We start from the raw sequence: 15008 nt of genomic DNA, 5'->3' as shown, positions 1-15008 counted from the left end.
TGCGCCGAGGAGGGCCAGGTGTACAGAAAGGTGCCATAGTGGGCCAGGTGTACAGAAAGGTGCCATAGTGGGCCAGGTGTACAACGAAAAATATATCAAGTAATGCCAAATGTTCAACAAGGTACCAGGGAAAGCCAGATGTTGCAGAAGCTTATGTGTATAATGAGGGGAAAAAGGAGTCAGATGTGCAGTGAGGTTAGGGATGATGGTCAGGTGTGACACAGGTCAGAGAAGGTTAATCGTGCAACACGGGCAAGAAAGGGCGAGTCACGTGTGTAGCACAAGTAAGAAAGGGCGAGTCACGTGTGTAGCACAAGTAAGAAAGGGCGAGTCACGTGTGTAGCACAAGTAAGAGAAGGCGAGTCACGTGTATAACGAGGGAGAAGGGAGAGGGCCGGAGCAATAGTCGCCGGGACCCACATAAAAATCATTACACGATTTGAGAACGCTTTTGTCTTGGCGAGTGTAACCGGCCCTTGTTGCACTGGGCAGTGTAGTCTCCTTGCTTATCTCCTCTGTTTTTTTTAAAGTGTTGCCTATGTTTTTTTTAATTTGTTCAAAAATCCCACATGAAACAAAAATGTAAAAATTTAAGTCAAACTCCTTATCCACATTTCAGGACCCAATATTAATATCTCAATTTAAATAATTTTAAATTCTCCTCCTCGTACTTATTCACAACCTTCATGAGACTACCAGGGAATATTAGATGTATAAATGTATCTAACAATGTTGATGTCAGGTTGTATTTGTGTTTTTACTGTATTATTTTTTAACAAGATGGTACTACCTGGTGCACCTCTTGACATATTCACCAACGGCATTATAAAGGTTACACAACCTAGCGTAGCCAATGGAAGGAAGCCTATATCATCATGTGTAAGTGAAACTGACAGTGATTTGGCCATTGGCATCACTCTTGTTTATCTGATGTTATGGAGTAAAGACCCTCAACCACAGTGCTCTGCATATTTGTTAACCTATTTGAAGCCTTGTAACCCAAACAACCCAAAAGTCTACAGCACCAGTGAAGCACGAATTCTATAGGACAAATAACTTCTAAGCAAACCTGGTTGTCGGTAAGAAGTTTGTTGTGCAAGACTGACAGAAGAGCAAGTGTACTCTGGCCAGGCCTCTTGACCCGGTTTAGTCAACCAGGATGTTGGACACTGCTGCTCGCAGTCTCATGTATGAACAGCAGTTCAGTTGATCAGACATCCTTTGTAGGGTAGTTATCAAGTTCCATTTTCGAACTGGATAAATTTAGATTAAAAAATTCTTGGATAAATATAGGGTTCTTGATTTTTGGAACAAATCACTGGGTAACAATAGTGGGATCAATGGCTTGTTTCATGCAAAGTTTAGAGATATACTGTACTGTATATAGACATATAAATGAGTTTTGTTTGGATATAAATAGGAGCTGCCTTGTATGGACCAATAAATCTTTTCCAGTTTTTTTTCATTTTTGAGTAAATACTTATGATTTTATTATTTATTTTATACAGTTTAGCCTTTTCATTTCAGTCATTTTTACAGGAATATTATTACTAATGTTAAATTATTAGCAAGAAAATCTACTATATCTATATAGTACTAGTATATAGTATATAGTACTAGTATATAGTATATAGTACTAGTATAGTATAGTAAATCTACTATATACTATATCTATATATCTATAAATCTACTACTATAAACAGCTCATTAATAATAGGTATTCCAGTATACTGCTGTTGAAAAGTGACCAGTGCAAATTGAATGTATTAATTAATTGTTTAATTTCAAATTATCAATAATTACAGTTTCCTTGGAGCAGTTTAAATTAAAGCACATTGTCATCATTTGTGTTCATTACCTCCAGATTCAACAGAGAAGTCAGAAGTTCTGACATCAAGAGGTTATCACCAGCTAAATCTAAAAAAACATTATCAGGATAATGATTGAGTTTAGAGTGTGCCTATTGCATCACAGACACCCATCCAGACCAAGGTTCTGGAACCGTTTCAATTGTACAGTGTGACAGTCACATCGAAGTCACATGAAGTCACAGTCACATGAAGACTCGCTTGACTTCCCCACCAATAAGGTGGTTTAACCCACAAAAGGCATATATATATATATATATATATTTATACCCATTTATATAGGAAAGGCAAACAAAACTCATTTATGGGTTAAAATGCCAGGGGCCAGATTCACGAAGCAGTTATGCAAGTACTTATGAACGTGTACATCTTTCCTCAAGCTTTAGACGGCTTTGGTTATATTTATTAAACAGTTTACAAGCATGAAAACTTCCCAATCAACTGTTGTTATTATTATAGACAGCCTCCTGGTGTTTCGGAGTTCATTAACTGTTTAATAATTGTAAACAAAGCTGCCAAAAATTGAGAAAAGACGTACAGGTTCGTAAGTGCTTGAGTAACTGATTCGTGAATCTGGCCCCAGGTCAACAAATTTTCACAGAATGTCATTTCACATGTACCAACTCAAATTCAGTATCGAGAGGGAAATAATGCATAGCATTGCAATTTAGCATAAACTGCATATTTATTGAATAACAAACCAACACATTCTGAAAACAAAATTCACACACTGAAATAAATATTAACATGAATAACTGAACTGAAGCTCACAATCCAAAATACTATTAAAATAACATTTACTGGTGCTGTTATACTAAAATAAGATATAAATAAAGTGCATCAGGATTAGAAATAACATGTCATAATGTTAAGTAATTAATTATCAAAGGAAGGTACCAAACTGGAAAGGCTATGTAGCACCATCAAATGTGCGGAATAATCAGAGGGTGCTAAATATCACCAAAGATGCCAATACGAGAACAGAAACACATAAGGCGAACGATATCAAAAGCATCCAATTCACCAAAAATTCTATCGAGGGACTAGTGACCGCGAGAGATGATCGGAAAACAAGACACGCTCGTCCTGGAAGTCAGGACATTCAACAAGGATATGCACGACTGTAAGAGGGACAATGCAATTTGGACACTAAGGAGCAGGGTGGCGCTCCATTAAGTGACCATAAGTTAAGCGTTTATGGCCTAGACGCAATCTCGCCAGAGCCGTTTCCCACCGCCGGTTATAGTGGTAGGAGGAAGGCCACGGGGAAACACTACACTTAAGAGTACGCAGTTTGTTACCAACAACAGAAGACCAACAGCCCTGCCAATGGGCAAGGATGGAGGAATGAATAACCGGGTAAAAGTTGGAATAAGGAATACCTTTACAGGAGATGGAACAAGAGCAGATAGCTTCCCTAGCAGCAACATCCCCACACATTTAAATTAACATCAATATGGCTGAGAACCCAGCAAAGTACTGCATATATCATATGATGTCTCATCTCATTTCATTTTTGATGTCTCATCTTATTTTGATATGTCTTAGAATGCATGTTAGAACAGACTGTCTCCTCTACAGTTATTATATATTGTTTCCGCAAGTCACAAGCCTTACTACTGCCGACTGACCATCATAGGGCAAGTGCTCCTTAGAATTTGCGTGCGTGCGTGTGCACGCGTGTGTGTTACAATTATCCATAGAAGAACTGCAGTAGAGGGGTGAGGAAGGGGGGATATGTGAAAAGTGAACTCTCTTCACTGATATATCTATTCTTTGGCTTCCTCCTCACACTGCAGCACTATCTAATGGCAAGCTAAATTTCTGTCAAACTCCACATCACAAATCTCATGAATACTGTTTGTCAATGCTTTAACCTTATTTCACTTATTTTTATGTATCTTTTTTTTTTCCTCTCCTGTCTTCTTAACAGCTCACACATTTATGTTAAATGATTGAACAGAGCAAAGGAAGCGACAGCTAAGTAGAGAAATGCAAAGACAAGAGAGTGGGTTTTACTGAAGATGTTTTTCACCTGTTTATTTCCACTTTTATCGAAGCCTGCACATGTAGCAAAAAATATGTACTGTATTATCAATAGGCTACTCCAAATTTCATTCACATAATGAATAAACTACATCTTAAAAAATGATGTGATTGGCTTTTGTCCTTTAGGAAGAGTTCCCTTCTTTACAGTTGCACACTTCTTTGGTTTGTTTTCAAATGAAGATTTCTGCTTTTTACATTTTGACTCTTTAGAAATATTTGATATGTCACTTAAGAGAGATCTTTTACTGCTTTTTTCTAGTGTGTTCTTATTTTGGAACTTTTTGCTTGCAGGGGCACCTTTATTGTTCTTTGGCAAAGAAGTTTCAGCAATGTCGGTCTCCTCTCTCTGGCTCTGTTAAATTAAACAAATTTACAATTACTTTTCTGTACCGTAGCTTGGTAAAGTAACCAACTTTAACAGGGTTATACAGGTAACTGAATTTATCAATACATCACTAATACACAAAGTACTATATTAGCTGGGGCAAAGTGAAATATGCAAACCAACAAAATTATATGCTTAATACAACTATGTCTCATAAGATAGATTAAAAGGAAATGCCATGAAAGCTCGGTTCAGCCAGCTAGCCACTGGCTGGCTGGACTTTGCCCCTATGCAGGGCAAAGTTCAAAGATTGATCAGACAAGTGTTTAATAATATAATATGCAAGAACATAATTAAACTAAAGAAGGCATATATGGCCCATGCGAGGCAGCTCCTAATTATATCCACCGAAAGGTACCCACCCTAGGTACTGTAGGTATCCTTTCTGATATTGACTTATAGTAATTACTACATCTGGGCTAAGTCCCTTCTACGACACAGCAGCCGAGGCGGAAGGTGGCGGCGATAGCCAAGACAGAACTAAAGAGTTCTGGAAGAATGACTGATCTATTGTAGTCTGCAATTCTCTATCAAAGTTTAAGGATCGTATTTCAATTTAGCCTATCTCTTTCATGAATTTTGATACAGTACTCAAATTATTTATAAGCCAATTCTTACCTGAGAAACAGATTCCACAATATCTCTCCAATGCTGGCTAGATTTACTCATCATGCCGAGAACTTTGAGTGTGGGACCGGTGATTGGGGAGGTTGGAACATGACAAGGTGTGCCTTTGCTCACAGGGGAAAGGCTGTCAGGAGCCCATTCACATCCTGAATGATGTCTGTAAGATAAAGATTACATGTCATGAAAGGAAACATTAACACATTAAATGCAATATAATATTAAATTATGACTAATATGAACACTGAAGTAAACTTGAACATAGCCAGTGTCAAATATACATAAATTAATGACAAATCTTTAGGAGTAAATGCTATGTTACAGCTATTAATAAGTTATACACACAGAGCATAACTTTTGACCATGTTGTGGTACAGCTGACTAAGGCGCATCTGGGAACATCCCGTGGGTAGGCTCGAACCCTCATCACGGCCCTTGTGGATTTGTTAATTAATAGGTTATTCTTTATTACATGCAACAATGCATTTGACATTTTAATGAAAGTTAGAAAAAAATGATCCAATGAAAAGGGAATAAAACAAGCATACCTTTCAGGCAATGCAACAGGAGTGGCTCCAAACCCGGACTTCTTTAAAAGTCGCATTCGTAAAGAGTCGTCTTCACCTGTATCTGCCGCATCCATATTTTCACACACACCTTCAGCAGGGGATCTATCAGAGAGAGAGAGAGAGAGGCGAATTAAAGAGATTAAAATTACCTGCTTCAGTTGTGTTTCATTTTTTTATTGTTAAAGTTACAACTAAGGCAAATAAAAGAACATTTCAAGAAAGTAAAACTGAAGACTTATTCATCTTATTTATATGTCTTATTTATTATTTATTTCATCTTGTTATCTATACATCTTATTTAGCCAGGCAATAAAACAAACTTTTTGCAACAATTATTGGTACCCCAATTCTCCATTTTTCAACCCATTCTCCTGTTTAAATAGTAGTTTTTGCAACTATGTGAACAATAGTACAAAAATTGATGTTCTAATCAATTAGATAGTAGAATTTGGTACTGTTCACTTTATAGAGTCCGAAAAAATTAAGCTAAAAGACAAATATTTCTAGGCCTAGTATAACACACACATGTGCTATATTAGGCCTCAGATATTGTATATTAGGCCTAGGAATGTTAGGTTAGTTTTGTTTATCTTTGCAACATAAATAGAAAACCTTTTGCAGTTTGTCCAAATTCAATAGTACCGATTTCTACTTTCTAACTGCGTTGTACTGTACGACTGTATATGTACTATGGTTCTCATTGTTACTATAAGTACTAGTACTACCAAAACAGGAGGACAGGCTGCATTTTTTTTATGAGGCACTCTGTGCTGTAGTAGTATACATGATAGAGGACATGACAGAGTATACATTATGACTAAATAGCATTTGGAAGGGATCAGGATAAGGATTTTGGATAGGATAGACATTTCGATATGTCCTGAACCTTTATCAAGTATGTTATATAAGGGGTCCACTGACCTGAAGAGTGATAGGACTGTTGGTATCCTTACTGGTGTGGTACACTTTCTGGCACTACTGCACTGCGTGAGGAAGTTCTCTCCAAGAGCATCTACAATGCCTTCATCGTGGACATGTCCGCCAGCTTCATCACACAAGCGAATTAAATGCTGAAAATTTAAGGGTAATGTTATAGGCATTAACTGAACATACTAATGTCCTTATACTGTAATAATAATTCCTGTTGTTGGGGAAAGGAAGCCTTTAAAGCGTGCATCAAGGTCTCCCACTAGGTCCAACTACTGACCTTGCCCAGGATGCAACCCACAACAGCTGCCAAACTCTCGGGTACTTATATACTGATAGGTGAACTGAGGCATCATGTGAAGGAAAAGATACCCAACAATTTTGGTTCCACCCTGGGATCATACCCTGGATCCTCGAGTGAGAGTTGAGAATGTAGACTAGTGTTGAGTGAGGCATTGGTATCACTACCCAGTTCCCACTCTCATGGCTTGAGGAGAAACTTGACCAAAAAGGATGCAAAAGAATTCTTAAAGCAAGGTATATTAAGGCACTATGATCCACCTTTCTGGCTTCAACTATTCCTATCTTGTTTTTTCTAAGACTTTTTCTAAGATTGCACCAGTCCTTTTTCTTTCCTGAAATATATAGATGATCATAACAAAATTAAAAATATGGAAATAACACTAACCTTCAAGCAAGGTCGAAGAGAACCTGTTGTTTGGATATTGTTCGGATGTACTTTGGGTTCACTTGCTTCGTCAATTGCGTTCAGTAAATAAACAAGTGCAGAGTTGAGGCCATTCCACACCTTTTCCACAGTAGACCGTTTAAATACACACCCCTGCATTCTTATCAAATTTGTTTTTAGTGTGGACATGACTTTTAATGCCCCTTTCCTGAAAGCAATGAACAAATTAAATCCTGCAAGTTATTGGAGTACTGTTCATAAGAATTGTACAGAATTCTATCTATTATTTGCAAAATAACTTAAAACTTCAAAACTTTATGCCATTGGAAGGTTAACAGCCTGATATTTCATATAATTTTTATCAGTTTTAAACAGCATCTTAAGTTTTACAAGCAAATAAGCAATATAAGATGTTCATGCTTAATGATTTTATTTTGATGACTATGCAATGCTGTCCTGTATATAAACCTTGGTTTTCCTACCAAGGGTCATTTCAAAAATTAAAATAGGTCAAGAACTTTCTGTGTACACTTTATTCACAATAGCCCAACTGCAATTTTGATGATGTCATACAGAGCGAATGATGCCATTTTGGGCAAAACACCCACGGTAGAAATCTATGACATTATCACACATTAATACCGCTAATAAACTCCTATCTCTAGGTAGCCCATGGGACATGGGTTTTCAAAGTATGCTTCTAGACTACATTGGCTGGATTCACCCAGCTCCAAGCTAATGGGTTAACTGGTAAGTGTGAATAACAAGAGGGTGCTTGGCTCACCCAGTGTGAACACCCAGGGTAGTAGGTGCTGCTCTTTCCTTATCAACTGATTAAGGATACTTGTGTTGCAACATGATTCAATCCCAGAGTAGAGATAGTGCTATGATCCGTGCATGTCAAATGTGCCAGAGTGTGTGTAGTATGCTATAAGCAATGGTGGTGGCTTCTGACCAGTTGAAAGAAAAACCCTCAAGTTTTGAACTTCGATTTATCGAGGATGCCATTACTGAGAATTGTTGGGGAGCAGTTCATCAACTACTGGTATTTCACTTTGTACTTTGCACTACTCATCCTCATATCTGTGCAGTATTTAGGGTACCCATTCTTCTATTTTCAGGGAAGATGGTGTCAAACCAAACACCGCTGGAGGGTTTTAAGATTACCAGAGATAAAAATAAGAAAGCATCTCAACATGTTCCCTTCTAGAACCCCAATTAATTTCTACCCAAGTTGGTTCCACTTATCCTCATCTACTTTAAGGAATGATGAAATAAACCCTAAGCTAAATAATCCATAGTGCAAAAAGAAAGAAAGAAAAACAAAAAATCACATCTACTTATACAAATATCCTTTCTAGTTTGGCCACCCGAGACTAAACTGGGTCAAATGGATACCAAATATCTGCTTCTGTCAGCAATGTCTGAGTGGATAATACCAACTCTGTCAAGGTGTCTAACTGGCTTACATACTAATAACTGTAAAGACTGGGGACACAAGTCCAAAGATTAATGTTCCAAGACATAATTCTTTAAACACGTATCATATCCCTGTGGAATTTAAACAATCCAAATGCTACATCACAGTCACATTTTCTAAAAGTACAGTAGTGCAACTTCATTCATAGTGTATTTTCCTTGATAACATATGATCTTGCAACAATCACATAATGTGCACTCACTGAACCAACATAATTCACCATAATTTGACGATTCTCATGTAGTATCCTGTCAACCACAAGTAAAATTGAACTCAAAGAAAAATAAAGAAACAGGAGATATAAACGTTGACCAAACCACACACTAGAAAGTGAAGGGACGACGACGTTTCAGTCAGTCCTGGACCATTCTCAAGTCGATTGTGATATAAACCTAAAAAACAATTATTCAAAGAATACAGTACTTACTTAGTGTCTGGTTCTTCCTCGACAATATTCTGAAGTTTCATGATGGAGTCTACGACTTCTCCAAGAGGCTTAACATGGAGTAACACTGGGTTGTTTCGGTCCGCCTGATACCCCTTCCCTCCTAGCCTCTGACGCATGATGAATGACAACACTGTCTGAGAAAAATATATATTAAATTTAAGGTAAATAATATGACATGATGCATAAGGAATTTGGTAAGGCTTTATAAAATCAAGACATTTCTTATTTTATCATTTACTGACTGGGACACACTCACACAAAAAAAAATACTAGCATTGTATATTCATATGTAGAACATTCTTGGGTAATCTGAGTATGTGGACAAGAAATGAGAATGCAGAAAAGAAAAATTTAAGATCCTCTTTCACAGCATCAATGCACTGTTCACAGCTATTCAATACGAGATATTGAATAGGGCCTCTGAACACGGGCAGCAGTAAATGAGTAGAAGATACAATAATGAGGAGAAAATGTGTAAATACAATGATCATTTAGCACATGCTGACAGCAATGCTTTTAGTACGGAAGACACAGCAAAAATAAGTGACGTTCAAATTAGCCTGAATATTCCTTTTAGAAAATCTAAATTCTTAAAACATGGCAATAACATTTGATCATTCAAGCGGGTACAGAAGTAAACTATTAACTCATTATTTGCAGCCTAGATGCTGCTCTCCCTTCCACAAATTATTTTAAAAAGCTTGCACTACTTGTTTACCACAGACCATGATCTGCCGACTGTTTTTTATATCCAGTCATTACTTTCTATTTATATTTCTACTAATCCAGGGAAATGTTCGTAAAATTTAAGCAGCATAATGCCAGAGAAGGACAACCAGGCAATGCGAGCTCCTCGGGTTCATTCATAATTTGTTGATGTGTAGAGGAAACTATGTAATTAACTTTTGAAATTATATATGAATGTTGAAAGATACATAGTAACCATTCAGACTGCAACAATAAAGAAAACAGGACGAATACAGCATAGTGTAAGATGTCTACGAATTCCCTAAAGACTGAAATATCTTACTTGATACATGGGCATATTTTTCTTCTGAGCTTCTAGTCTTATATCAGTAAAGCCCTGCTGTGTGATCTCCCTTCCTGGCATATTGCACACCAGTGTCAACGCCAACTCATCACGTGTATTTATTAAAAGCCGGAGATGTGCAAATATGAGTTGTTCTATGTAGAACTTGGAATCACTGCTAATATGAGTCTTGCATGGGCTTTTGGAAATGTTATTAACATAATCAGTTAAAGAACTATTAATAATGCCCACTTCAACTGTCATTGCTTCATTGAGTGAATGATCGTGCAACTCGTTTACTTTTGTATCTCCATCTTCTAACACTGAAGAAGGGACATCATTTTCAAATATGCCCGATATGTTAAAGTCATCTGAAGCAACTGAATTATGTGCAACAGGAAATTCAGATGAAAGCTTGAATATTTGTGACCCATTCAGGAGTAGCTTCAGTAGTTCTCTTTCCATTACTGGCATCTGATTCACTCCTTCAATAATGTATACCTGCAAAGGAAAAATACAAAATTTCTTGAAACAAAATGCTTTTAACACATTACCATTATATTAATACTCACTTTCCCATTTAAATTTTTTCGGACAAATGGCAGCAGAAAAAGATGTGATGTGCGGGGATAAAATAGTGGATTAAAAAATATGTAAGTGAGGTAGCAGCAAAATAATGGTACTTCATGATAGTTTTTTTAACACTGAGATGATAGCTGTCAAAACTATAAGGAGGATGTACAAGAGTGAAGTACTGTATCTACAGTGTACGTGATGGACAGCCATCACAAATAAGACAAATAAGAAACATTCCACATTAATGAAGTCCCATGAGGGTGTATTAGGAGATTTGATTAACTAGAAATATAAGAAAATATCATATGCTAGTCCATTATATATCTTACCACCACAGTACCTTAGAAAAAATGTCCTTAAGTAGCTCTTGGTTCTGTTTGATGTTTTTCTTCAAGCAGCTGTAGATAATGAAATGGTCCAAGCAGCCCGAGTCTTTCATAAATTCACGGTAATCTTGGGTGATTTCAGTCATTTCTCTGACAACTGGATCATAACTGTATGATAGCTTAAATATTAGTAGTTATACAACTTGAGAACATAAGAAAAAAAGCATATGAAAATGGGACATGTTGAAATAGTTACCCAATTATATCAAATTTTCACACATCCATAATATCAACATGTTATAGTACAGCTGTAGAATCACAAATTCATAATACAATAATACATCAAAGAATAAAATGCATTACCTCTGGACTGAAACTATATGGCCTTGTGGCCATAAAGTGGCCAAATGATGCATTCCTGCACAAAAGAAATTTGCATACACAATATACTTTATTCAGTAAATCAGTTGGAGCCATGATTTCGTATATCGCATCACACTATATATACTCGTATATTGTTACTGTAGCGCATCAGAAATAGTGCTAGTAACAACGGCATACTCCTTCACCAGGCTGGTTACCGAAAGATCACTCGTATTTCATGCACTAATTCTCTCATTTTATGAATAGTCAACTAGCATTTTTCTTCCTATAGACCTTAGCCAAAGTACTCGCTACACTGTTTTACTACTTTTTTATAATCCAATGAAATAATAAAATTGAAAAACATTCTTTGCAATCCACAGAATCACTATACAGTAACACAATAGAAATAAAATATGAGAGTCTCAGAGGGAAAGTATAAACATGTTCAACAAGTCCAGCAGGTGTAAAATAGCTCACTAAATCAACACAAAATAAAATAGCTCACATTAAATATGACCCACACATTACTGTAATTAATTTCAAACAACTGATAAATCATATTTTAAAGTGATATTTACTCATACTGGTATTATAAGCATTTTTAGTGTACAGTACAATACTGTAATTAGGTATATTTTGTTGAGAAAATCTCAATGTGTTCTGGTCTAAAAAGATAAATATCAGCCGGTTTGACCAGAAAATATTATCAGCTATCTCACCCTGTCAGAGTAAAAGAGACATATGTATGTGAATGCATGTGTATGTATATATGTATGTATATGTGTGTGTGTATGTATGTGTATAAAGTATATATGGAAGCTGATCAGAATTACATTTCACCTTTGTAAATGCACATTAATGACACTATGTAAAAGACACATCGAACACTATGTAGGGCATACGTAAATCTGTGTACTGTATCTATGTATTTACGTATGTAGGTTAGCTTAGCATTTTAAAAAAGCACCGAATCACCTTCTGTGGTTGATTGTTCAATAAACCCCTGAACTATATGTTTAACACATCTCTAACCCTGTCCATGGAGGACAGAAGAAAATTTATATATGCTGATTAGCATTGTAAATGTGTGGCCACGTCTGTGGTAGGAAAAAAAAAATGCAGTTTCTCAAGAGTGCCACTATACAGAAACTATATGGAATGCCACTATTCCACACTATATGGAAAATGTAAAGACTAGTAACTAACCAACCTTGCACGACGGGCACTTGGTAGTATCTCATCGTTGTCATCGTCTCCTTCATTTGAATCAAAATTAGAATTTAAAGCCGTTCTATACAGCTCATTCCATATATCCAAAACATCACTTGCAGCTGCCATAAATTCTCCATGTTTCTGTAAATAATAAATGGTAAGGTAGATATCAGTGGATATCTACTACGTCAAATAAATCAGTAGAAAGCACCAAGCCAGTAAAACTATACACTAGTACTGTAGTACTTGGAAGAAATATGAGGACAAGGATGTGAGATAGGACAGAAGGGAAGGAATGATTCCTAACTACTGTACTGTACTTGGACCATCTAGGATCACATGCTGACCTGCAATGTTTGCAAGGTGAATCGGTGATAACCTCATCACACCCACTTTCCTTCATCTGGAGCCAATTTAAGTACTGTACACTGCTTTTCTATTCATTTCTGATACATTTTCCAATGATTATTGCAGTGAAATTTTGAGGTACAATTGCATTTCCTTCATTCAGATCATATATACTGTAAACCATATTCTCTGTGTAACCATTAATTTCATAAATGCAACTAAAGAAGTTTCTGAGGCATAACTAATGATATTCAGAAACAAATAAACTTAATATAAACAAAGCAATAACAACAACAATAAACCCTTCCCAGATGGGGATACTATCGTGACATAAAATTATTTTTACTTACTTTTTTGTTTATCCTTGCCAAACACAGCTGAATTGCTTGGTACTGATCATGTAGGGAGAGGAGAATGGTCCGTTCAGACGACATGAGGTTGAATTTGCGGCACAGGGACATGACAAAGCAGGTCAGACTTGAAACTTGGCCAACAGATTCCCATTCAACTTGACCTAAGTAAATCACTTCACATGCCACATTTTGTTTTTCTATTGAAGACAAAAAAAGAAAGGGAGACATCACCATGTGTTTGTATTAGGGTGCTGCACAAGACAGTATATAATTTATCATTCGCCTATAATTTATCATTTGCCCTACTAAACAACTAAAGAAAGTGAAATGAAAATGTACATTAAAGATATTAAGATATTAAAAGCAACACATCAGAGATCAGGCCGCAAAGATGTCGATCCTCGACAATCAACTACAGGCATAACACCTATCTTTAGCACACATTTCTAGATTTGGTTGGCACTTGACATGAAGAAATAGCACCACCATTCAAAGAAATCAACAGCAGTAATCCGACCACTTCACAGACAAGGATTTATTTTCGTTTTGTCCTTCCTCTCTTCCTGCCCTCAAATTCTCAAATACACTTTACACCACTGAATATCCATTCATTCAACATGACCATAATATCTTAACACTATCTTACCTATCTTACAATATTCTGACTTTTGCACTTCACACTTTCTAAGATGTAATAGGTATTTATGTTACTTATACTCATAAAATCATATACTGTATAATCCTAAGGTTATTCAGTTGTACTGCTCTATAATTTGTCATGATTATACCACACCAATGTTCAACAATTGTGTATAAGGGTTGGCACAACATTCATGCAGTCTTGTAACCACATCCCTTTATCCTTTTCTACCTGCCACATCCCTTCCTATCCTTTTCTTCCTGCCACATCCTTTCCTATCCTTTTCTTCCTAACCAGGACTTTACACCAATATTATTCCTCTATTTACTCTATAATCTTCACTTAAGAGAAATGTTAATCTCTAACCCAGATAATTTAAATTAGTGCATTATACAGAGAGGGTCTAACTAACCTTCAGTTAGGTATTCATGAACTTTCTCAAGTAAGGCCTTTCTCTGCAAGGTACTGTCCAAAGGCGAGGTGAAGAACACTTTTGTCGCATCCATGGTATTGTTAATTTCGGATGGAACCAAAACTTGCTTCTCGGGTTCACTCATGGCCAAATCTGCAAAAGGAATAGCATTTCAAATAAAATAATAATACATTTATACATACAAGGTGCTATTATTATTAATAATAATAATACATTATTAATAATTTATTCACAAGACGGTGCAATGGGTTTGTGAGTTTTGGGCAGGTTCTAGTATATATAAGGCATTAAATATGCCAAAATTATTAGACAGAAGAAAAAGAGGGGATACGATCACTACGTACAAAATAGTAACAGGAATCGATAAAATTGATAGGGAAGAATTCCCAAAACCTGGAACTTCAAGAATAAGAGGTTATAGATTTAAACTAACTAAACAAAGCTGCCGAAGCAATATAAGAAGATTTATTGTCGCAAACAGAGTAGTAGACGGTTGGAACAAGTTAGGCAAGAAGGTGGTGGAGGCCAAAACCGTCAGTATATTTTCAAAGCGTTATACGACATTGTGCTGGGAAGTCAGGACACAACGAGCACAGCTCCCGTCCCGCACCTACACTTAGGGGTAATTAAAAGTAATGCACAGACTAATACCAATCAGTAAATAAGTGCATTCCCTGTCTCACAAA

At 36.4% G+C, this 15008-nt stretch overlaps 1 protein-coding gene across 4 annotated transcripts in view; it reads right to left on the bottom strand.

The window, feature by feature from the left end:
* Positions 1-2528: 2528 nt before the first annotated feature.
* LOC123755483 (PCNA-interacting partner) overlaps positions 2529-15008 on the bottom strand; it is a 45706-nt gene continuing 33226 nt past the window's right edge. For all 4 annotated transcript variants that reach the window (XM_045738228.2, XM_045738248.2, XM_045738237.2 and 1 more), the window contains exons 2-12: positions 14302-14454; positions 13247-13446; positions 12547-12689; positions 10985-11138; positions 10069-10569; positions 9018-9172; positions 7111-7318; positions 6417-6565; positions 5475-5597; positions 4921-5086; positions 2529-4269 (exon numbers count right to left, since the gene is read on the bottom strand). In XM_045738228.2, the coding sequence (XP_045594184.1) occupies positions 4003-4269; positions 4921-5086; positions 5475-5597; positions 6417-6565; positions 7111-7318; positions 9018-9172; positions 10069-10569; positions 10985-11138; positions 12547-12689; positions 13247-13446; positions 14302-14454 (2219 nt within the window). In that variant the 3' untranslated portion in view covers positions 2529-4002. The remainder of the gene's footprint in view (positions 4270-4920; positions 5087-5474; positions 5598-6416; positions 6566-7110; positions 7319-9017; positions 9173-10068; positions 10570-10984; positions 11139-12546; positions 12690-13246; positions 13447-14301; positions 14455-15008) is intronic.

Source organism: Procambarus clarkii, chromosome 55 (assembly GCF_040958095.1).
Source record: "Procambarus clarkii isolate CNS0578487 chromosome 55, FALCON_Pclarkii_2.0, whole genome shotgun sequence".
Classification (NCBI taxonomy): Eukaryota; Metazoa; Arthropoda; class Malacostraca; order Decapoda; family Cambaridae; genus Procambarus; species Procambarus clarkii.
Note: the sequence above shows the minus strand (reverse complement) of the source record. Positions and strands in the feature narration are given on the sequence as shown.